The 23964-nt window shown below is 38.0% G+C and overlaps 2 protein-coding genes across 2 annotated transcripts; both read right to left on the reverse strand.

The window, feature by feature from the left end:
- Positions 1–4991: 4991 nt before the first annotated feature.
- Positions 4992–5854, reverse strand: LOC138900375 (uncharacterized). The gene is made up of 3 exons (XM_070187113.1): positions 5608–5854; positions 5217–5566; positions 4992–5123 (listed from the first exon to the last, which is right to left on the reverse strand). Exons 1-3 carry the CDS (start codon positions 5852–5854, stop codon positions 4992–4994), a joined length of 729 nt encoding a protein of 242 aa, XP_070043214.1.
- Positions 5855–11564: 5710 nt separating this feature from the next.
- On the reverse strand, positions 11565–12861 carry LOC138900376 (uncharacterized). The gene is made up of 2 exons (XM_070187114.1): positions 11923–12861; positions 11565–11621 (listed from the first exon to the last, which is right to left on the reverse strand). Exons 1-2 carry the CDS (start codon positions 12859–12861, stop codon positions 11565–11567), a joined length of 996 nt encoding a protein of 331 aa, XP_070043215.1.
- Between the last annotated feature and the right edge of the window lie 11103 nt (positions 12862–23964).

Consider the following 23964-nt stretch of genomic DNA (forward strand, 5'->3'; position numbering starts at 1 on the left):
CACGACCTTGAGTTAGCAGCTATTGTTCATGCCTTGAAGATTTAGCGACATTATTTATACGGTGTCCATTGTGAGGTTTATACTGATCACCGGAGTCTACAACATTTGTTTAAACAAAAGGATCTTAATTTGCGGCAGTAGAGGGGGTTGGAGTTTCTTAAGGATTATGATATCACCATTCTTTATCATCCCGGAAAGACCAATATGGTGGCCGATACCTTGAGTCGTAAGGCGGAGAGTTTAGGCAGCTTAGCATACTTACCGGTAGTATAGGGGCCTTTAGCCTTGGATGTTCAGGCCTTGGCCAACCAGTTTGTTAGATTGGATATTTCCGAGCCGTACCGAGTTTTGGCTTGTGTGGTTTCTCAGTCTTTTCTTTATGATCGTATCAGAGAACGTCAGTATGATAACCCTCATCTACTTGTCCTTAAGGACACGGTTTAGCACGGTGATGCCAAGGAAGTCACTATTGGGGATGACGGTATATTACGTATGTAGGGTAGACTATGTGTGCCTAATGTAGATGGTTTGCATGAGTTGATTCTCCAAGAAGCTCACAGTTCGCGGTACTCCATTTATCCAGGTGTCGCGAAGATTTTTCGAAATTTAAGTCAACACTATTGGTGGAGGTGAATGAAGAATGATATAGTTGGGTTTATATCTCGGTGTTTAAATTGTCAATAGGTGAAGTACGAACATCAGAGACCTTGCGGATTACTTCAGAGACTTGAAATTCCGGAGTAGAAATGGGAGCGTATTACTATGGATTTCGTAGTTGGGATCCCACGGACCTTGAGGAAGTTTGATGCTGTTTGGGTGATTGTAGATCGATGGACCAAATCCGTGCATTTTATTCCAGTTGGGACTTCTTATTCTTCATAGCGATTGGCTGAGATTTATATCTGTGAGGTTGTTCGCCTACACGGTGTGCTAGTGTTCATCATTTTAGATCGGGGCACACAGTTAACATCACAATTTTAGAGAGCAGTACAGCAAGAATTAGGCACACAGATTCAGCTGAGTACAACATTTCACCCTCAGACGGACGGGCAATCCGAGCGCACTATTCAGATATTGGAAGATATGTTACGCGCTTGTGTTTTGGATTTTGGAGGTTCTTGGGATCAGTTTCTGCCACTCACAGAGTTTGCTTACAATAACAGCTACCAATCGAGCATTCAGATGGCTCCGTATGAGGCTTTATATGGGAGACAGTGTCGGTCTCCGGTGGGTTAGTTTGAGTCGGGGGAGGCTAGGCTATTGGGTACTGACTTAGTTCAGGATGCTTTGGAGAAGGTTAAATTGATTCAGGAGCGGCTTCACATAGCGCAGTCTAGACAGAAGAGTTATGCAGACCGGAAGGTCCGTGATGTTGCTTACATGGTTGGGGAGAAGGTTCTGCTCAAGTTTTCACCCATGAAGGGTGTGTTGAGGTTCGGGAAGAAGGGCAAGTTGAGCCCTCGGTATATTGGGCCTTTTGAGATTATTAAAAAAATTAGAGAGGTGGCTTATGAACTTGCTTTGCCACCTAGTCTATGAGGTGTTCATCCAGTATTCCATGTATTCATGCTCCGAAAGTATGTCGGGGATCCGTCTCATATTCTGGATTTCAGTACAGTGCAACTGGATGGTAATTGACTTATGATGTGGAGCCGGTGGCTATTTTAGACCGGAAGGTTCGAAAGCTGAGGTCAAAGAACATAGCATCAGTGAAGGTACGGTGAAGAGGCCAGCCAGTCGGAGAAGCTACTTGAGAGAATAAGGAGGAGATGCGGAGTAAATATCCACACCTATTTGAGACTCCATGTATGATTCTAAACCTGTTTGAGGACGAACGTTTGTTTAAGAGGGGGAGAATGTAACGACCCGGCTGATCGTTTTGAGTATTATAACCCCATTCCCCCATTTACTGCTCAAGTTATGCTTTACAGTTATTTTATGACTTATCGGGTTAGTTGGTTCAGGTCCGGAAAGATTTCGGAGTGAAATAAGACACTTAGTCTTATAAATAAAAATTTAAGTTAGAAAAGTTGATCGGATGTTGACTTATGTATAAACGACCTAGTATTTGGATTCTGATAATTCCAATAGCTCTGTATGGTGATTTTTGACTTAGGAGTGTGTCCGAAAAATTATTTGGAGGTCCGTAGTGGAATTAGACTTGAAATGGCGAAAGTCGAAGTTTGACCTGGGGGTTGTCTTTTTGATATTGGGGTTGGAATCCGATTCTGTAAATTTGAATAGGTCTGTTATGTCATTTATGACTTGTGTACAAAATTTGAGGTCAATCGGATGTGATTTGATAGGTTCTGGCGTCATTTTTAGAAATTGGAAGTTTCAAAGTTCATTAGGCTTAAATCCATGTGAAATTCATGTTTTGATGTTGTTTTAGGCAATTTGAGGGTCTGACTAAGTTCGTATTGGGTTATAAGATTTGTTGGTATGTTTGGTTTAGGTCCCGGGGTCCTCGGGTTGAATTCGAGTGGTTAACGGACTTGGAAGTAAGTTGAAGAAGCAGCTAAAGTTCTGCTGATGCTGGCGTAATGGCACCCGTAGAGTGGGAACCGCAGGTGCGAGCCCGCAGAAGTGGGGTGGGAGCCACAGAAGCTGCCATTAAGGATTTGGGCAGGGGCGACAGATGCGGACTTATGGGCGCAGAAGCGCTTGCGCAGAAGTGGGAGTACGAGCGCATGTGTGGGTAGACGCGCAGGTGCGATGGAATTTTCCGCACTTGCGAAGGCGCAGATGCGGTCCAAGGCTCGCAGAAGTGGAGGCAGCTGGGCTAAGAGACTTCCGCAGATGCGGTGTTTTCACCGTAGAAGCGGGATCGCAGATGCAGAAATATGGCCGTAGGTGCGAAAGCACTGGGCAGTGTACAAAACAGAAGGGTCCGAGAAATTTTGTCATTTTTGACATTTCAGAAAGAGGGTGAGGCGATTTTTGAGCGAGAAATCACGGGAAATCTTAAGGTAAGTCACATTTGATCATTTCTACTCCATAATATTGAATTATCATCGAATAATCCGACTAGATTACATATTTTTGAGGTGTAAATCGGGGATTTGAACTTAGGGATTTGAAAATAAGATTTGAAGATTTGGAAGTCGAGTTGAGGTCGGATTTTGGTAAAATTAGTATGGTTAGACTCGTTGTTGAATGGGCTTTTGAATTATGTAAATTTTGTCGGGTTTCGAGACGTGGGCCTCATGGTGATGTTTGAGCTAAATTTCGGATTTTGTTGGAATAATAGTATTTTCTTATGGAATTAATTCCAATAAATTTTATTGACTGGATCGAATTATTTGTGGCTAGATTCGAAGCGTTTGGAGGCTAATTCACGAGGAAAAGGCATAGCGGAATAAAGAATTACACGGTTTGAAGTAAGTAACAGTTCTAACTTTGGTCATGAGGGTATGAAACTCCGGATTATGTATTATATGATTGGTTTTGAGGTGACGCACATGCTAGGTGACGGGCGTGTGGGCGTGCACCGTAGGAATTGTGACTTGGTCAAATACCATGGAACTGTGTAGTTGAATAATTTGTTGTTATCTGTACATTCTCCATGTAGTAGAGAAATTAAACCACAAATCATGTTTAGATTATATGTTGGCACTGTAGGGACCCACAGAGGTCGTGTACATGTTGAACTATCTGCTTAATTGTTATTTTATACTCAGTCACAGTTTACTTATTTATTTTATCTCAGTCTCTATTGTTTATTATTGATGCATCATATCATTGTTGTTTCGGCTGATTTAATGATTATTGAGAGCCCGAGAGACTGGAGAGATTTATGACTGAGTGAGGCCGAGGGCCTAATTGTGAGATATTATACTATAGCACGTGACTTGTCCGTGCAGATCCAGATATTATACTATAGCACGTGAGTTGTCCGTGTGGATTCAGATATTATACTATAGCACGTGAGTTGTCCGTGCAGCACGCGAGTTGTCCGTACGGATTATAGCGCTTGGATTGTAGGAGCCCCTTCGAAGTCTGTACACACCCCAAGTGAGCGCAGGTACCTACTAAGTGCGAGTGCTGAGTGAATAGAATGGCTAAGTGACTGTGGTCCTGAGAGGATGCATTGGATTTCATTACTGTTGCACTTCAGCTGTCATATATCACTGTTTTGGAAATTTCTGAGAGATATTATCTTATGTTTCAGTTGAACTTGACATGAAATTACTGTTTTTGGCCTTAAATGTTGAACTCGAAAGCATGTCTATCTTATTATGTTGGAAATTACTGTAATTGGACTCAGCTGTGAAACTCGTCACTACTTTCAGTTCTTTATTTAGCATTGTTACTTACTGAGTTGGTTGTACTCATGCTACACCCTGCACTTCGTGTGCAGATCCAGGTGTTTTCGGATATAATGGGTGTTGATTGTTTCACATAGTTAATTTTTTGGAGATTCAGAGGTAGCTGCTATGTTTCGCAGACCTTGTCTCTCCTTCCCTATCCTTTTGCTTATTGTATTTGGTCTCAGATTATTATAGACCGTATTTTCCAGACTTGTAATGTATAGATGCTCATGTACTTAGTGACACCAGATTTTGGGAGTGTTTGTATTGGGATTTGCGAGATTTTTGGTATTATATTTAAACATCACGTTTTCAAACTTAAGAGAAAATGTGATTTATTGAGATTGTCGTTTGCCTAGTATTGAGATAGGCGCCATCATGACATGTGAGATTTTGGGTCGTGACAGTCACTAACGGGAAAAGACCATTACCCATATGAAAAAACTGTTACTGCTAGTAGTTGTTCCTTTAGTTGGTCCTCAACTCCAACCATAAAGATGCTGGATTTCTCCATGTTGGCAACTAAACCAGAGACTTTGCTAAAATGTGTCAAGGCTTCTATAACCCTTCTCACCGATCTTGTATTCCCTTCACAGAAAATCATTAACTCTTCGGGAAAAATCAAGTGATTTAATTTGAGTTGCTTACACATATGATGGTATTTGAAGTCTGGTAAATTACTCATGCTTTTAAGGTTCTAGACAAGTATTCCATGACTAGGACAAACTGCATGGGAGATAAGAGATCTCTTTGACTTAGTCCCCGTTTACCTTCAAAGTAACCATAACTTGATCCATTAACATTCATTGTAAACTTAGAGGAAGTCACACAGGTCATGATCAAATGTGTGAATCTTTCTGGGAAACCAAATCCTATCAGCACTTCATGTAAGAATTCCTAACTTACCATATCATAAGCCTTCTTTAGGTCTATTTTCATCAAGTATCTTGGGGAGGTTCTCCTATTGTAATGCCTCAATATATCATGACAAATAAGGACGTAGTGCAGCATGGATCTTCCTTGTACGAAGGCAGACTGATTATCTGCTACTATGTGTTGTATAACACTCTTTATTATGTTGCATATCATCTTGGAAATGACTTTGTACAGCACATTACGATAAGCAATTGGCCATAATTGGTTAGCATAATCAGGTACACTTACTTTTGGAATTAAAGCAATGTTTGTAGCATTCAGTTGCTTTAACACTTTGGTAGTCCTTAAGAATTTCAATATTGTAATTGTGATATCTTTTCCTATAATACTCCAAGCAGCCATAAAGAAGCCACTGTCATACCCATCTGGCCTAGGGCTCTTGTTGTTGTCAATTTGGAAAAAGCTGTTTTGACATCCTTTTCCTCAAAAAGCTTGAGCAAGTTGAACTGAATCTCAGAAGTCAGTATTAACCCATTGCTTAGAATACTCTTTAGTGCTGCTTCTCTTAAAGTTTCTCTCTTGCCCAGTAGGTCCCGAAAAAGGTCTACAAATAGTTTAGCAATAACTTCTGGATCGGACTGGCGCTCTTCATTTGCATCATTTAGCATTGTGGTGGCTTGTTTAAGTTTTTTATGTTTGATGAATGAGTTAGTAAGTTTTTTATGTTTGATGAATGAGTTAAAGTACCGAGTATTGTCATCCCCCAGTTTTATCCAAGTACCTTTACTTTTTTGTTGTAGGTAGGACTGTTCAAAATCGAACCGAAACCGTTAATCAAACTGAATCGATGTCTTATTGGCTTATTGGTATCGGATTATTGGGGTAATGGATTGTGAACTGATTGAGATTTTATAATTAACGGCTTAACGGTTTGGGGGAGGATTGCTCAATTTTCTTATTGGGTAAACCGTTAACCCGTTAAGAATTTATATATTTACACTTTTAACCCTATTTAAGACGACTCTACGGTTGCATTTGTATTGGTTCAGCTAGTTTGAGCTTTCTGTGTTGTTCAACTTAAAATTATAAAAGCCAGACATTTAGCTCATATTATAGCACAGTAAAGTTAGGCGGAGTTGTAGTAAGATAGATGAAGCTAGTTTTCTTCATGTTTAGGATGCTCATCTGAATTTTGCACAGTGCAATGAACTGGAACTATTTTCTTTGCATAGATTAGCTGGTTCTTGTATGTACTAGATTGGAAGATGACTTTTCAAAAATATTGTCAGATTAACAAGACAACCTTTTTGTCACGACCCAATATCAGCTATAGGCCGTGATGACGCCCAACGTCGTCGCTAGGCAAGCCAATAGTGAACTAGCCAAGTATTTGTTCCTTTTAACAATTTCGAAATAGTTGATTTATTTTTGTTAAGTAAGTAAGAGGAGAAAAAATTAATAAAAATAAAGTGTAAACTAATATAAGAACAAGTGTGGTGAAATAAATACTCAAAAGCCATCAAATGTCTACTGGCATAATTCCAGGACTTAGTGTCACAAGTGTATGAGCTACTATTAGAATATACAAAAACTCTAAACTACTGTCTGAAATAGAGTAGACCGAAAGTAATAAAAAAGAGAGACTCTGGATGCCGTCGAACGGACTCAAAAGAGCAGCTCACCACTAGGCCTCAAGATATCGGGGTGCGCGCCGGTAAGACTGCCAGATGCACATGCCTCAGATACTACATGATTAGTGCAGAAGTGTAGCCTGAGTACATAAACAATATGTACCCAGTAAGTATCCAGTCTAACCTTGAAGAAGTAGTGACGAGGGATCAACGTCGACACTTACTATGGGCTAACAATAAAATACAGAAATGCTAAACAGGCATAGAGTATGTGAATATAATAATATTAACACAACGGCAGCAGTGATGAAATGATTCTTTAACTAACAGCAAACTCCAAAAGTATTTCACTAGCATTGCACAAATTCCAAATAAATTCCGAACAAATAAATAAATTATAACCTCTCAATTCATCAAAGATAATATCATGTGTACTCGGGTTTCAAGCATTAACACGCACAATTTATGTCGAGATCGTACGACCTGATCCAGAATAATGTGTACATTACCGAGGGTCGAGCGTCACGAACCATAGATGCATCTATTCTAATGTCGAGGCGTTCGGCTCACTTCACAAGAAGAGGGAATACTTATGAACATCTGATTATAAAAGCTATTTCAAGGCTAATACACAGTGAAGCGAAATTTCGATTAACGGTCAAGTAACCCTCCAAAACTCAAGTAAGTAAAATTCGGTCTTCTCAAATTTCTTATCAAGTTACAATATAATTTAGGCACTTTAATTAACAAGTAGAGTGCAAACATTAGAGGTATTGCATAATTTGGGTCGTAAACTACCCGGATTTAAGCATAATTAGTAGCTACACATGGACTTTCTTCACTTCGTGTGTACGTAGCCCCCACAATTAGAATCAAATAGCAATTTAATTCACCTATAGGATAAATTTCCTCTTACAAGGTTAGGCAAGAGACTTACCACATCTCTAAGCTCACTTTCCCGCCTCAAATTCACTCTAAGGACCCAACTTGGTACCGAATAATCCGAAACTAGTCAAATATTATATAAAATAATCAATATACGCTCAAGAGTTAATAATTTAGCTATCTGAGTAATTACCCAACTCGAATTTAAAGATTCTTAAAATTCACATCGGACCCACGTGCCCGTATTCAGGAAATGTTTGAAGATAAATGCTACTCATAACCTCACGAACTTAAATCTATAATTTTTATCCAATTCTATAACCATTTTCGTGGTCAAATATCATTTTTATCAAAACCTAGATTTTTCTACTAAACTCATAATTTTTCACAATTTTACATGTTAATATCTGCCCATAATCTATGTATTTAACTTATATTGGGTAGGAATTACTTACCTTCAATAGTTAGGTGGAAACCCCTCTCTAAGAAGCTCCAAATATCTCCCAAGAAGTGAAATAAATGAACCAAAATGGCCTAAGTCCTGCCTTAAATGAACCCCACTGCTTCCAGCATTTTTCTCACCTACGATGCCTCTGCCGCACCTTCGGCTCCGCTTTTGCGGACAAAATCTTGCAGGCGCGAACCAAGCCCAGGTCCACCTCCTTCACTTTCGCGGACAATGGCTCGCTTCTGCTGCGTCTACGTCGCACATGTGACCTTCCCCTCTTCTGCGATCAAGTCATTCGTACATGCGTGTTCCCAGGTGCAGCTCTTGCTCCGCTTGTGCGATCACCAGCCAGCTAGTGCCTGGCCCCTTGCAGGTGCGATTGCACCAGAACCCTGCTACTTCAGCCTTTCTTCCAAGTTCAAAGGAGTTCCGCGCACCGCCAAAATGGCATCCGAGGCCCTCGAGGCCTCGTCCAAACATACAAACAAGTTCGAAATCACAAAACGGACTCGCTCGAACCCTCGGAACACGTGAAATAACATTAAAACTAAGGATTACACTCCAAATCAAACCAAATCAACTAATGAACTTCAAGTTCTTCAACTCACTCCGAACGCGCCGAACCATGCTTAAAACTACTCGGAATGACATAAAATTTTGCGTGCAAGTCTTAAATCACCATATTGAGTTATTCCTAGGCTCGGAATCCAAAACGATCCTTGATAATACCAAAACCTACTTCAAACCAAATTCAAAGAACTTGAAAAGGATTCAATGTGCCAATCTTCAATATTAAGCGTTGAAACGTTCCTGGGTCATCCAAAACCCGATCCGAACATACGCCCAAGTCCAAAATCATCATACGAACCTATTGGAATCGTCAAATCCCGATCCAGAAGTCGTTTACTAAAAATGTTGACCCAAGTCAAACTTTTAAGCCAAATATTAAAAAACTAAGTGTTCCGATTTCAACCCGAACCCTTCCAAACCCGATCTAACCATCCCCGCAAGTCATATAACAGTAAAAGCACATGCGGGGAGTCTTATTTAAAGGAACGAGGTTCTAGAAAGCAAAACGACTAGTCGGGTCGTTACATTCTCCACCTCTTAAACAAACATTCGTCCTCGAAGGGGTCTAGAATCGTACCTGGAGTGCCGAATAAGTGTGGATATCTGCTCCCCATGTCATCCTGGGTCTCCCAAGTCGCCTCTTCGACTGGTTGACTCCTCCATTGAACCTTTACCACAGAAATCGTTTTATACCTCAACTGGCGAACATGTCAGTCAACAATGGCAACTGGCTCCTCCTCATAACCCAGGCTCTCATCTAACTGAACTGTGATGTAGTCTAACACATGCGACCTGTCGGCATGATACTTCTGGAGCATAGATACGTGGAAGACTGGATGAACTCCCTATAGACTGGGAGGCAAAACAATCTCATAAGCAACCTCCCAAACTCCCCTCAACACCTCAAATGGACCTATAAACCTTTGGCTCAACTTGCCCTTCTTCCCGAATCTCATGATTCCCTTCATCGGCGAGACTTTCAAGAGAACCTTCTTGCCCACCATAAATGATAAATCATGCACCGTCTTATCCGCGTAACTCTTCTGTCTGAACAGTGTTGTACCAAGTCGCTCCTAAATCAACTTTACCTTTTCTAAGGCATCCTTCACCAAATTAGTACCATATAACTTAGCCTCGCTAGGCTCAAACCATCCGATGGGCGAACGACATCGCCGACCATACAAAGCCTCAAATGGAGCCATATCGATGTTGTACTGATAACTGTTGTTGTAAGCAAACTAAGCCAAAGGCAAGAATCGATCACACTGCCCTCCGAATTCAATCACACATGCTCTAAGCATATTCTCCAAGATCTGAATCGTCTGCTCTGACTACCCGTCGGTCTACGGATGAAAGGTTGTATTGAGCTCTACCCGGTTTCCCAACTCACTCTTTATTGACCTCCAGAAATGCGAAGTAAACTGAGGACCTCTATCTGATATGATGGAAACAGGCACACTATGTAATCGAACAATCTCCTGAATGTAAATCTGGGCCAATCTCTCGGAAGAATATGTGGTCACGACCGAAATGAAGTGTGCTGACTTGGTCAACCTATCAACAATTACCCAAACTACATCAAACTTCCTCAAGGTCCAAGGCAGCCCAACTACGAAGTTCATAGTGATGCGCTCCCATTTCTACTCAGGTATAACCATCTGCTGGAGTAGGCCACCTGGACTCTGATACTCATACTTAACTTGTTGGCAATTTAGGCACCTCGCTACATACTCAACTATGTCCTTCTTCATCCGCCGCCACCAATAATGTTGCCTCAGGTCGCGATACATCTTCGTAGCACCTGGATGAATAGAATACCGAGAACTGTGTGCCTCCTATAAAATCTTATCCCTCAACCCATCGACATTAGGGACACATAGACGACCCTGGAGTTGAAGAACACCATCTTCATTGATAGTAACCTACTTGGAACCACTCTATAGTATTGTCTTCCTCATAACCAATAAGTGCGGATCGTCATACTGGCGAGCGTCGATCTTTTCGAATAGTGAAGACTGAGCGACAACGCATGCAAGAACTCGATTGGGTCTGAAATATCTAACCTCACAAGTCTATTAGCCAAGGACTGAATATCCAAAGCTAGTGGCCTCTCCTCTACTGAAATGAATGCTAAACTATCCATACTCTCCGCCTTTCTGCTCAAAGCATCCGCAACCACATTCGCCTTGCCCGGATGATAAAGGATGGTAATATCATAATATCTCAGTAACTCAAGCCACATGCGCTGCCTCAAATTGAGATCCCTCTGCTTGAACAAATGTTGAAAGCTGCGATGATCGGTGTAAACCTCACATGGCACCCTATAAAGATAATGCCTCCAGATCTTAAGAGCATGAACTATCGCGGCCAACTCCAAATCATGAATGGGGTTTTTTTTTCTCGTGGGGCTTCAACTGACGTGAAGCATATGCAATAACCAACCCCTCCTACATCAATACACAACCCAGGCAAACACGTGAAGAGTCGCAATACACAGTATACATACCTGAACCAGAATGCAATACTAATGCTGGTGTTGAAGTCAAGGCGGTCTTGAGCTTCTGAAAGTTCACCTCACAATCATCGGACCATCGGAACGGAGCACCCGTCTGGGTCAATCTAGTCGAAGGTGCTGCAAGAGATGAGAAGCCCTCCACAAATCAACGATAATAACCTTCTAAACCCAAGAAGCTCCTGATCTCGGTCGTTATGGTAGGACGAGGCCAACTCTGAACTGCCTCGATCTTCTTGGGATCTACCTTAATACCCTCGCCTAATAGAACATTCCCCAATAATGCTACAGAATCTAACCAAAACTCACACTTGGAGAACTTAGCATATAGCTTATGTTCCCGCAAAGTCTGAAGCACCACTCTCAAATGCTACTCGTGCTCCTCCATGCTACACGAGTAGACCAAAATGTCATCAATGAAAACAATGTCAAACGAGTCAATATACGGCCTGAACGCCCACTTCATCAAATCCATGAATGCCGCGAGGCGTTAGTTAAACCGAAGGACATCACTAGAAACTCATAGTGGCCATATCTAGTCCGGAATGCCGTCTTCGGAACATCCGAATCACGAATCTTCAACTGATGGTACCCTGATCTCAAGTCGATCTTAGAGAACACTCTGGCACACTGTAACTGGTCAAATAAATTATCAATACGCGACAACGGGTACTTGTTCTTGATGGTAACTTTGTTCAGCTGGCGATAATCAATGCATATTCGCATAGTCCCATCTTTCTTCTTCACGAATAACACTGGTATTGCCCAAGGCGACATACTAGGTCTGACAAACCCCTTTGCTAGCAACTCCTCAAGTTGTTCTTTTAACTCCTTCAACTCTTTCGAAGCCATGCAGTACGGTGAAATAGAGATAGGCTGGGTACCTAGAGCCAAATCAATACAGAAATCGATATCATGATCTGATAGCATGCCTAGAAGATCAGAAGGAAACACATCGGAGAACTCCCAGACCACGGGCACCGAATCAACCGTCGGAGCCTCTGTAGTAGTATCCAAAACATAAGCTAGATAAGCCAAATAACCCTTCTCGGCCATGTGTCGATCCTTTAGAAAAGAGATAACTCGACTAGATGTACTAACACACGAACCCTTCCACTCAAATCTAAGAAGCCCTGGCATCACCAAAGTAATAGTATTGGCATGGAAATCAAGGATGGCGTGATATGGGGACAACCAATCCATGCTCAGGATGACCTCAAAGTCGGTCATATCAAGCGATAAAAGATCCTCTCTAGTCTCATAACCACATAAAGTCATGATACAGGATCGATAGACCCGATCCACAACAACAGAATTGCCCACTGGAGTGGACACATAAACAGGAGTACTCAAGGACTCGTGAGGAATACCCAGGAAATGAGCAAACAGATATGAAACATATGAATATGTAGACCCTGTATCAAATTGTACTGAAGCATCCCTACCGCAGACAAAAATAATACACATGAACACGGCATCTGAGGCCACTACATCTGGTCTAGCTGGAAAGGCATAGAATCTGGATGGAGCGCCACCTGGATGGCCTCCATCTCTAGGACGGCCCCTGCCCATCTGCCCTCCACCTCTGGGCTGCCAGACGGCTGGTGTGGCAGCCGGTGCTATAATCATAGGCTACTGACCCTGTTGCACTGCCGTGCCCCGAAGTCTGGGGCAGAACCTTCTCATATGATCAAGATCCCCATACTCGAAAGAATCACTCGATACAGTGGACTACTGACCTAAAGTTAGACCCTGATGTCCTAAAGGCCCACTGGTGGAACCCTGAATAGCTGGGGGACGGTAGGAGCTCTCTGGAATGGCGGCAAAATAAGGCCGCACTGGAGCACCCTGAGAAGGCGGCGATACTGGATATGTGGGCCTGCTATACTGACCCCTCATAAACTGACCTCTGCCCCCAGCCGGGGAACCACTAAACCCTTCAGAATATCAAAACCTCTTATCCCTCGTCGCCTGCTCTAGGCTCTACTGACGGACGCCCTCGATCCTCCGAGCTATCTCCACAACTAGCTCGTACGAAGTCCTCATCTCAATATCTCGGGCCATAGTGCCTGAATACCAGAGTGCAAACCTACAACAAACCTCTGCACTCTCTCAACATCGGTAGGAAGTATCATAAGTGCATGGCGAGACAACTCAGAGTATCTCGCCTCATAGTCGATCACCGACATATGGCCCTGCTGGAGCTGGTCGAACGAAAATCACAACTCTTCCTTCTGAGAGGGTGGAATATATCTGTCCATGAAGAGGCGTGTGAACTGGTCCCAAGTCATGGGAGGAAAACATGCTGGTCTGCCGAGAAGATAGGACTGCCACCATCTACAGGCCCTGCCCTCCAACTGAAAGGTGGTGCTATATGTCCCTGCACCGATCAATAAAGTCCTGGGGGTCCTCATGTCACTCATCTCCAAATACAGGAGGATGTAGCCTGGTCCATCTGTCCAATAGCTTCTACGGCTCGCCGACCACAACTAGTCTGGGCTCAAGTATAGCTGCTGCAACTAGCTGAACTCCGCCCATAATAAGTGCGCCCGAGGTCTGATATGCGGCAGTTGCATGCCCTGGAGCCTGAGCGGTAGGGGTCTATGATCCCCCGCCTGCCCGAGATATGGTTGGGTCCACTGGAAATAAACCAGCTTGAGTCATAGAATCCATGAACCGCAACATACGGCCCATGACCTCCTGGAATCCCGGTGCGGACATGAAATCCACTGGGGATGGATCTGTTGTAGGCACTTCGCCCTAATCCTCAATAATAGGATCCTCTATTGGATCCACTGGTGGCACAACTAGGGCAACTCTGGGACGTCCTCATCCTCTACCATGAGCTGGAGCCCTCCCCCCGCCCTCTGCCTCGGCCTCTGGAAACAGGGGGAGCAGCTTCTCCATGATCGGGTACATTTTTCGCGTGTGTTCCCACCATCTATAAGAGAATAAGAGAAAGATACTTAACACAACATCAACTGCACGGTAGCGAAAGAAAGTTTAGTTTCCTAACACCTTATAGTCTCTCAAAGATAAGTACGGACGTCTCTGCATTGATCCGCAAGACTCTATTAGGCCTACTCATAACTTATGAGACCTACGTGAACCTAGTGCCCTGATGCCATGTTGTCACGGTCCAATATCACATATAGGCCGTGATGGCAGCCAACGTCACCGCTAGACAAGCCAACGGTGAACTAGCCATATATTTGACCCTTTTAACAATTTTAAAATAGTTGATTTTTATTTGTTAAGTAAGTAAGAGGTGAAAATTTTAATAAAAATAAAGTGTAAACTAATATAAGAACAAGTGTGGTGAAGTAAATACTCAAAAGCTATCAAATGTCTACTAGCATAATTCCAAGACCTGGTGTCACAGGTGTATGAGCTACTAGTAGAATATACAAAAACTCTAAACTACTGTCTGAAATAGAGTAGACAGAAAATAATGTAAAAGAGAGACTCCGGATGCTGCCGAACAGACTCAGAAGAGCAGCTCACCACTAGGCCTTGCGGTATCGGGAGTGCGCGCCGATAAGACTGCCAGATGCACCTGCCTTAGATCCTGCACGATTAGTGCAGAAGTGTAGCATGAGTACATAAGTAGCATGTACCTAGCAAGTATCCAGTCTACAATCGAAGAAGTAGTGACGAGGGGTCGACGTTGACACTTATTATGGGCTAACAATAAAATACAGAAATGCTAAACACGAACAGAGTATGTGAATATAATAATATTAACACAACGGCAACCGTGATTAAATGATTATTTAACTAACAACAAACTCCAAAATTATTTCACTAACATTGTACTAATTCTAAATAAATTCCGAAAAAATAAATAAACTATAACCTCTCAATTCATCAAAGATAATATCATATGTATTCGGGCTTCAAGCATTAACACGCACAATTTATACCGAGGTCGTACAACCCGGTCCAGAATAATATGTACACTGCCGAGGGTCGAGCGGCACGAACCATATATGCATCTATTTTACTGTTGAGGCGTTCGGCCTTCTCCACAAGAAAAATGAATACTTATGAACATCCAATTTTAAACGCTATTAAAAGGCTAATACACAAAGAAGCGAAATTTTGATTAACGGTCAAGTAACCCTCCAAAACTTAAGTAAAATAAAATTTGGTCTTCACAAATTCCTTATCAAGTTTTAATATAATTTAGGCATTTTAATTAACAAGTAGGGTAAAAACATTACAAGTATTTCATGTTTTGGGTCCTAAACTACTCGGATTTAAGCATAATTAGTAGTTACGCACAGACTCTCATCATCTCGTGCGTACGTAGCCCCCACAATTAGAATCAAATAGCAATTTAAATCACTTATTGGGTAAATTCCCTATTACAAGGTTAGGCAAGAGACTTACCTCGTCTCAAAGCTTACTTTCCAGCCTCAAATTCACTTTAAGGACCCAACTTGGTGCCGAACAATTTGAAGCTAACCAAATATTATATAAAATAATCAACATACGCTCAAGAGTTAATAATTTAGGTATTAGAGTAATTACCCAACCCAAATTGGAGATTCTTAAAATTCACATCGGGCCCACGTACCCGCATTTCGGAAATTTTTGAAGATAATTGTTACTCATAACCTCACGAACTTAAATCTATAATTTTTACCCAATTCCATAGCTATTTTCGTGGTCAAATCTCATTTTTATCAAAACCTAGGTTTTTCTACTAAACTCATAATTTTTCACAATTTTACATGTTAAAATCTACTCATAATTTATGTATTTAACTTACATTGGGTAGGAATTACTTACCTTCAATAGTTAGGTGGAAACACCTCTCTAAGAAGCTCCAAAAATCGCCCAAAAGTCCCATCTTAAATGAACCTCATTGCCTCCAGCATTTTTCGCACCTACGATGTCTCTGCCGCACCCGCGGCTCCGCTTCTACAGACAATGGTTCGCTTCTGCGGCGTCTGCGGCGCACCTGCGATATTCCCCCGCTTCTGCGATCAAGTCCTTCGCACCAAGCATTCACAGGTGTGGCTATTGCTCCGCTTCTGCGATCACCGGCTAGCCTACGCCTGGCCCTTCTGCGAGCTCGCACCTACGGCAGGTTCTTCGCAGGTGCGATTGCACCAGAACCCTGCTGCTTCAGCTTTTCTTCTAAGTCCAAACGAGTTTTGCGCATCGCCCAAATGGCATATGAGGCCCCCGAGGCCTCGGCCAAACATACCAACAAGTTTAAAATCACAAAACGGACTCGCTCGAACCCCCGGAACACGTGAAATAACATCAAAACTAAGGATTACACTCCAAATCAAATCAAATCAACTTATGAACTTCTAGTTCTTCCAACTCACTCCGAACGCGCCGAACCATATTTAAACTACTCGGAATGATACCAAATTTTACGTGCAAGTCTTAAATCACCATACGGATTTATTCCCACGCTCGGAATCCCAAACGGATCTCGATAACACCAAAACCTATTTCAAACCAAATTCAAAGAACTTGAAAAACTCTTCAATGTGTCAATCTTCAATATTAAGCGCCGAAACATTTCCGGGTCATCCAAAACCCGATCCGAATATACGCCCAAATCCAAAATCATTATACGAACATATTGGGAGCGTCAAATCCCGGTTCTGAGGTTGTTTACTATAAATCTTGAGCCAAGTCAAAGTTAACCCTTTTTAAGCCAAATATTAAGGAACCAAGTGTTCCGATTTCAAACTGAACCCTTCCAAACCCAATTTAACCATCCCCGCAAGTCATAAAACAGTAAAAGCACATACGGAGAGTCTTATTTAAGGGAACAGGGTTCTAGAAAGCAAAACGACCGATCGGGTCGTTACACTTTTGAATTTGAATCCGACATTAGTCTGAAAGCACCGACATGTTATCTTACTATGGCCGTTTGGTATTGATTGTTCAAAATCTTTCTATTTGGTTTGGCCGATAACCGATCAATAATCATTAATCTGATAACAATCCGTCCATTGTATTATTGGATGGCTAGTGGGTTATTATATTTATAACCCAATAACCGTTAAGCCAAACCGTTAAGCATTATTATCCGTCCGATAAGCATCCCTAGTTGTAGGTACATTTCTGCAAGATAGGATGAGTGTCTGAACTTCTCATACTTCTCCTTTTCCATCAATTGAAATTTTGAGTTCACTAGATCTGTCTGCAAGAGAATTTGTGCAAGTTTTAGTGTTGCTCTATCCTCATTGGCATCTTTCTCAATATTCCTAAAGTACTGCCTGTTTAGTTTCTTCAACCCCTTTTTTCAGCAGCTTTAGTTTCCTTACCACCTGGAACATCTAGCAACCATCATGAGGATGTCGGCCCAAATATTGCAATACTTAAAGTTTAGGTGTTTGATCAAATTTTTAGAAAAAAATAAAGTACTTTTGAGTAGAAGAAATGTAGCAGGAAAAAAATAGTTTTTCTCAAAAGCCCTTTAAAAATATTTTTGAGAAAAATATACTTAGAAACACTTTAGAAAAGCTTGGTCAAACACCAATTGTTAGTCGAAGTATTTTTTAAATTAATTAGTCAAACACAAACTGTTTTTCACCAAAAGTACTTTTTTTAATAATATTTAAAAAAAATACTCTTTAAAATAAACCGATTTTAGAAGATTAGCCAAACATGTTATACATTTATTCCTTGAACAAAGGCCGAATCTCAACACTACAATATTAAATGATACTGCTTTTATTTTAGTGCATGGCTTATAAATATATACTCATTTGATACAGACTTTATATGTTTTTTACTATCACTTTTTCAATTAATTAGACATACTGTAACAGTGTAGTTTATATTATCCAAAAATAATTTTCTTTTCATTATACATGTAGGATCGGAAAAGAATTTAAAAGAAAAGGTTAGTGAGAATTAACTCTATGTGTGGTTAGTATTGTGTGGGAGACTCAGTTGATCAATATCACTAGGTTATAATCTTGGGAGTAATTTTTGTGGGTGATCATTCAACTTAGTGTTCATTATGCAAAAATTATTTTTCTTTTTTTTGTTACGTAAAAATCATTCAACTTTATGTTCATTACTCAAAAATCACTTTTCTTTCTTTTGTTACACAAAATTTATTTTACTTTACTCTATTTATCATAAAAGTCTCATTGGTCAGATTTTATAATACTTTTACTTAAAAAGTCTATTATACCCTTGACATTATAAATCCTCTCATTTATGTAACACCTTCTATATACTATATAATATATTTTTACCTAGGTATTTTACTTATAGTTAACTTTATATTATTTTATTTATTATTTTTATAATATATTCATACATTTAAATTTTCCATAGCACTAAATTTGTTTAATCATATTCAAATATGAACATATTTTAAATATAAAAATAATAAAAAATAATTATTTTTTAATATTTTTTTGAAATAATAATAGATTTATTTAACAAATGATAGTTTTTATGGTTAATAAGAGTTTTAGAAAAAGTTTCAAATATATTTATGACTAATTAAGTTTTTAAAATCTTTATCTGTTAATATTATTTATTTGAAAGTATTAATCAGTTGTACCATTGTGCTAAATGTAAGTATTTTATTTATTGGATTAATGTGTATGGCTTGGCTGATAAATCGGTGAGTTTGATTTTATAATTTTCATTAAAAATATTTCACTAAGCATGGTTAAGAACGTGACTTGAGATTTGTTCACGGTAATGCTACCGACAAATTTAATAATGCTACTTATATATCTTAAAAATTAATGTTAAGAAAAAATTAAATGTACGAATATATTATAAAATAATATTAAGTTATTTTAATTATAAGTAAAATACTTGGGTAAAAGTATATTATATATTATATATCATATAATATAGAAGGTGTTGCATAAATGGGAGAATTTATAATGTCAAGGGCATAATAGACTTTTCAGGTGAAAAATTTGTAAAATCTAGTTAAAGTGACTATTGTGATAACTAGAGCATAATAAAATAATTTTTGTTTGACCAAAGAAAGAAAAGTGACTTTTGGTTAATGAACACAAAATTGAATGACTTTTACGTAACAAAAAAAGGACTTTTGGATAATAAACACAATGTTAAATGACCACCCATAAAAATTACTTTAATCTTGGCCAATAATAATTAATCTAGTTAGTCGTTAACGATTTCTAATTCCTATAAGTAATAGGGTTGTAGGATTGTATTATCTTCTTGTAAAATATGGCACTTTCTTTCGTAGCCAAAATCAGTGCACATAATGTCCGTTTTGACCACAGATCTCATGAATTTTTCCATGGTTTGAGGTTAATAATTTTTGCAAAATGAGTTTATCTGCTGATAAACTTTATTTAAGTCGGTAAAAACACTCCATTCATTATCTTTAAGGATGTTAGCTGCATTTCAAAATATACTTTTAATCCCATGACCCGTCTCTACACAAAATAAGAGAAAAGGAATAGAAAAGAAAAGAAAAAAAAAACTCCTAATTACAATCATTTAGGAAAAGCATCGTTTTTTTTTTGTTGAAAATTCTGCTATTTAAAACAAGAAAAAGGTATGAAGAAAGTACGTCGCTGATTGTAAAAGCGACCTACAGTCCAAAACCAAAAATTTAATACTATTAATATGGAAAAGAAGAGATGTAATTATGGCCAGAAAAATAGACAAACACATCAATTTGTTCTCTTGAAAAACGTTCTTGAAACAAAGAGTAAGAACAGCACAAAAATGGAATGTAATAAAAATTTTAATTAGATCACTCACCCACTTTATGAAAAAATCAAAAAGAGGACCCCCAAAAATATGTCAACAAAAGGAAGTACTTAAAGGTTAGATTAAAACTAAAACAAGTCCATGCTCACCATTAGTTCTTTAATAGGTATTAGTCTATACTATTAAAAATAATTTCTTTCATATTGGGTTTTTAAAATTAGTTCATGATATTAAAAAAAAAAATTAGACATTTTTGCAGTGAGCGATTGGATTTTACTCAAATGAGGGACTGTCACGTTGAAATGTTGAATTAAGGAAGAAGCTCATTATAATTATAAGTATAATAATTTATTCATTGCACAAACTAAAAAGGAGCGTTAAAAAATTACAAAATATTTTCCGCTGCCGGGATTTGAACCCGGATTCCTTATATCAATTGGAATTGCCAGTGCTACAGCGGAACAACTTGGTACTCAGATTCAAGTAATTATTTATCTAAACAATACAAAACTGAATAATCCAAACATAAAGCTAAGTTTTATAGAAGAAATGACACCAGATAGTCACTCTAAAGGGTTGTTATTTAGAAATTAGTCATTGCGTTCTAAATTTCAGTTTTTCGGTTCAAATTTTGGGGACAAAAATGTCCAGAATTGTCCTGAAATTAAGATTTTTAGTTTAAAACTTCAGGACAAAATAAGTACTGCCTAATTTTTTAATATCATCCCTAAAAATGGCTATTTATGCACTTGACCCAGTTTTATAAGGAGAAAGCCCAACTTATAGACCACAAATTGGTCCACGAAACCTCTTGCTTTAAAATTAAATTTGAAGATTTGTAACTCAATTTCAGAAGCTCGCTGTGGCTTGATTTTTCAGTATCATCATTAAAAAGAAACTTCAGTATTATAAAAAAGAAGTATAATCTATGATATTAATAACTATTAGATTTCACTTATATATAGGTTGCATTTATTGTCTATTTTAGGTATTGACTTCTTGTAAAATTTTAACTCCAAAATGAGATATAACAAGATTAATTAGAGAGCATCTCTATTAACTTTGGATCCTTCATTATGTGAAATTTTTTAAGGAATATTTAAAGTAAAAATATCACATAATGGTGGGATCCGACGTTAATAGTGATGCTCTCTAATTAATCTTGTCATTGTCACATCTCATATTTTTTTATGGAATATTTAAAGTAAAAAATAAATAAATTAAAGTGTATGGTCTAGTCAACTTTAGAGATTCCAAATTGTTAGTAGATCTTTTCCATCTTTCTTTTCATTTTTTATTCCGATAATTAGTAGATCTTGATGATTATTTCCCTGTTATGTGGTGTCCACAATAATAATCTAATGACAACTTGAGTAATGATTTACCAATTATATAAAAGTGATGATAGAGTTGAATTTAGGAATAAGAAAAGGGAAAATATGATTTACCCGGAGCAGTTTCTGATGGCAAATAAACCAAGAAATTAAATGTTCCAAGATTATCAAAACATGCTATTAAGAGAATTTGAAACAAGAGTTTTATAAGCAAAGAAAAATAATTTAATTATATTAACTTCCCTTAATGGAATTGGAAATTAATTCTTTAACTCCGCCTTCCATTAATTAGATACAATGTTCTAACCAGACCAGATAATTCTGTTACTATTCTTCTTCTTCTTCCTTTTTTTTTTGGGTTTTTCTGTTTCGCGTACGCTGTTTAATGTCCAAGTATTTATATTGGAGCTCGAATAAATTCGAATTTATATCAAGATCAAGTCCCATTACAAGTAAAATGCTTCCTAACAAAAGGCAAATCCATATCCAGGTCTCGAATCCGAGACGTTTGATTAAAAATAAAGAAATACTTATCTCTCGAGCACAATCCGAATTGTCATCATCTTTTTAAACTATTCACTAGCTCATTTGCTCATTTAAAGAACAAAACAAAAAGTAAAAAATAGAAGCTCTTTTACAAAGCCAAGATATGTGATGGTGATGCCATCCCAAATAGAAATGAATGCATCCTTCAAAAAGAACTAAATTAGTACTTAATAGTTAATATAATATACTAATGTTGAAATGTGATTAAAGTGGGGGCACGGAATCTGCATGTCTATATCCAAAGTGACAAACAAAATGTTGCTCATTTTCAATATAATTCCGTGTCCAATTTTCAAATATTTATTTTAATAGTAAAAACTACAATTTTTTAAAAGAACTTAGATATAGTACAGTTAATATTCTGTTTGGAAGGAAAGAAACAAAGAAAAAACAGACGTGATGGATGTCACGGGTTTGAGTTTAGTGCTACCTAATATCTGTCGCCACAAGCTTGGGAATTGCATCTTGTTTTTTTTTAGCTTTTCTTGGTTTTATTGTAGTCGATGGGAAATACTTATTATGTTTATTTTTACTCGTTCAGTATTTTAAAAATAAATTTTTATTTTTATTTGTTATTTTTAGTATATCAAGAGAAGATAATTTTTTTTCTCTGTTATACATACTGTATTAATTACTTATTTTAAATTATTTTTTCAAATTTATTAAAAATACAAGTAAAAGTGAACGGAGAGTAATATTTTTGGAATTTTGTTGTTTTGTAATTTAGTGAGTAAGTAGTAATTTAAGGTGTGATTTGATATCTCTACTAAAAGTTTGACAGAATAGCATGTGTCCTACATGCACAAAAAAGTGGCAGCATTCAAGTTAATTTCATCAATTTCCGAGGTCGCATATAAATAGTTTGATCAAGTGATCCTCCGCTTCAAAAATATTACTCCTTCCTTCTCATATCAATTGTCATAATTATTAAAAATAATTATCTTAAATTATTTATTATTTTAAAAATTCAAGATAAATTTTTTTTTTTTTTTTTACCTTTAGTGATAATTATTTTTCAAAATAGAGATAACACATAAATAGAATAAATATTCAATGAATAGATATTATATCTTAAGACATAAATAAGGATAGAATAATTCCTTTTCAAATTATATTTTTTAAAGAGCGTGTAAAAGAGAAACACGACATATAATATGAGTCGGAGGGAGTACTAGTCACAATTTAATGCTTTTAATAAGTTTAAGAATAAAATAAATTTATCATATATGATCGTAGTGAAATGAATAAAAAAATTCATTATTAATCAAAAGTCTTGATTCTAGTTTTGAGAATAAAAATATTCTTGTAAAGAACATTTCATCTTAAATTGGACTTAAGCGATGCAAATTTAAATTAACCGGGACTTTAATGACAATGTGGAACACCCCTCCCAATCAGAGGCGTATTCAGAATTTTAAAATTATGGGTGCACTATTTGAAAGTAGTGAAGGATTTGTCATCATTTGAACTTTCGGAGCTATTTGTGAACTCACGGATGGCTGAGTTGTGCTAGAACTTGGCTCATCATTTTTCGGCTTGGTGAGAAACATATCCATTTCAATGTTAAGGATTATCGTTCCTACAAATTAAACATTTACACTTTTATTCAATCTATCTTAATTCAAATAGAATAATATAATTCAAATCATAGAGTAATTGGATTTAAAGAACACAAATCAATCGATTACTACATTAGATAAGTTTTCTCATTCATTTGCTTCATAGTATGATTCTTTTTTTGATTGTAAGTAATTACTTCATTTTTAGAGAATTATTAGCATAAGTTCAAACTCTAGTTCTTAGCAGAGTTCAATCTTATGCTATCTTGGCCTAAAATACTAATAATTAGTCAGAAATTAAGTTCACATAGCCCCTACTTAACTAAGCTCGATCAAGCATTTTCTCAAATATAATATGTGGGCAAATCAATACTGCCAATATTCAAGACTTTAAAGCCATAGCTCTCCCAAATTCTCCCAAAAAATAGCATTCAATAGCCCAATCTTAGAAATAAACTATAATAATCACCAACAACAAGAGTACAAGACAAAATCTTGGCAATAGATTCAAACATTGAACAGAACGGAAAAAGACAATTCGAAAAATTGCAAGAGCAGAAGAAAGTTCAGCGAGTAAATTAAAATACAGAGCAAAAAGA

This window comes from Nicotiana tomentosiformis, chromosome 10, assembly GCF_000390325.3.
Source record: "Nicotiana tomentosiformis chromosome 10, ASM39032v3, whole genome shotgun sequence".
In the NCBI taxonomy this organism is placed as follows: Eukaryota; Viridiplantae; Streptophyta; class Magnoliopsida; order Solanales; family Solanaceae; genus Nicotiana; species Nicotiana tomentosiformis.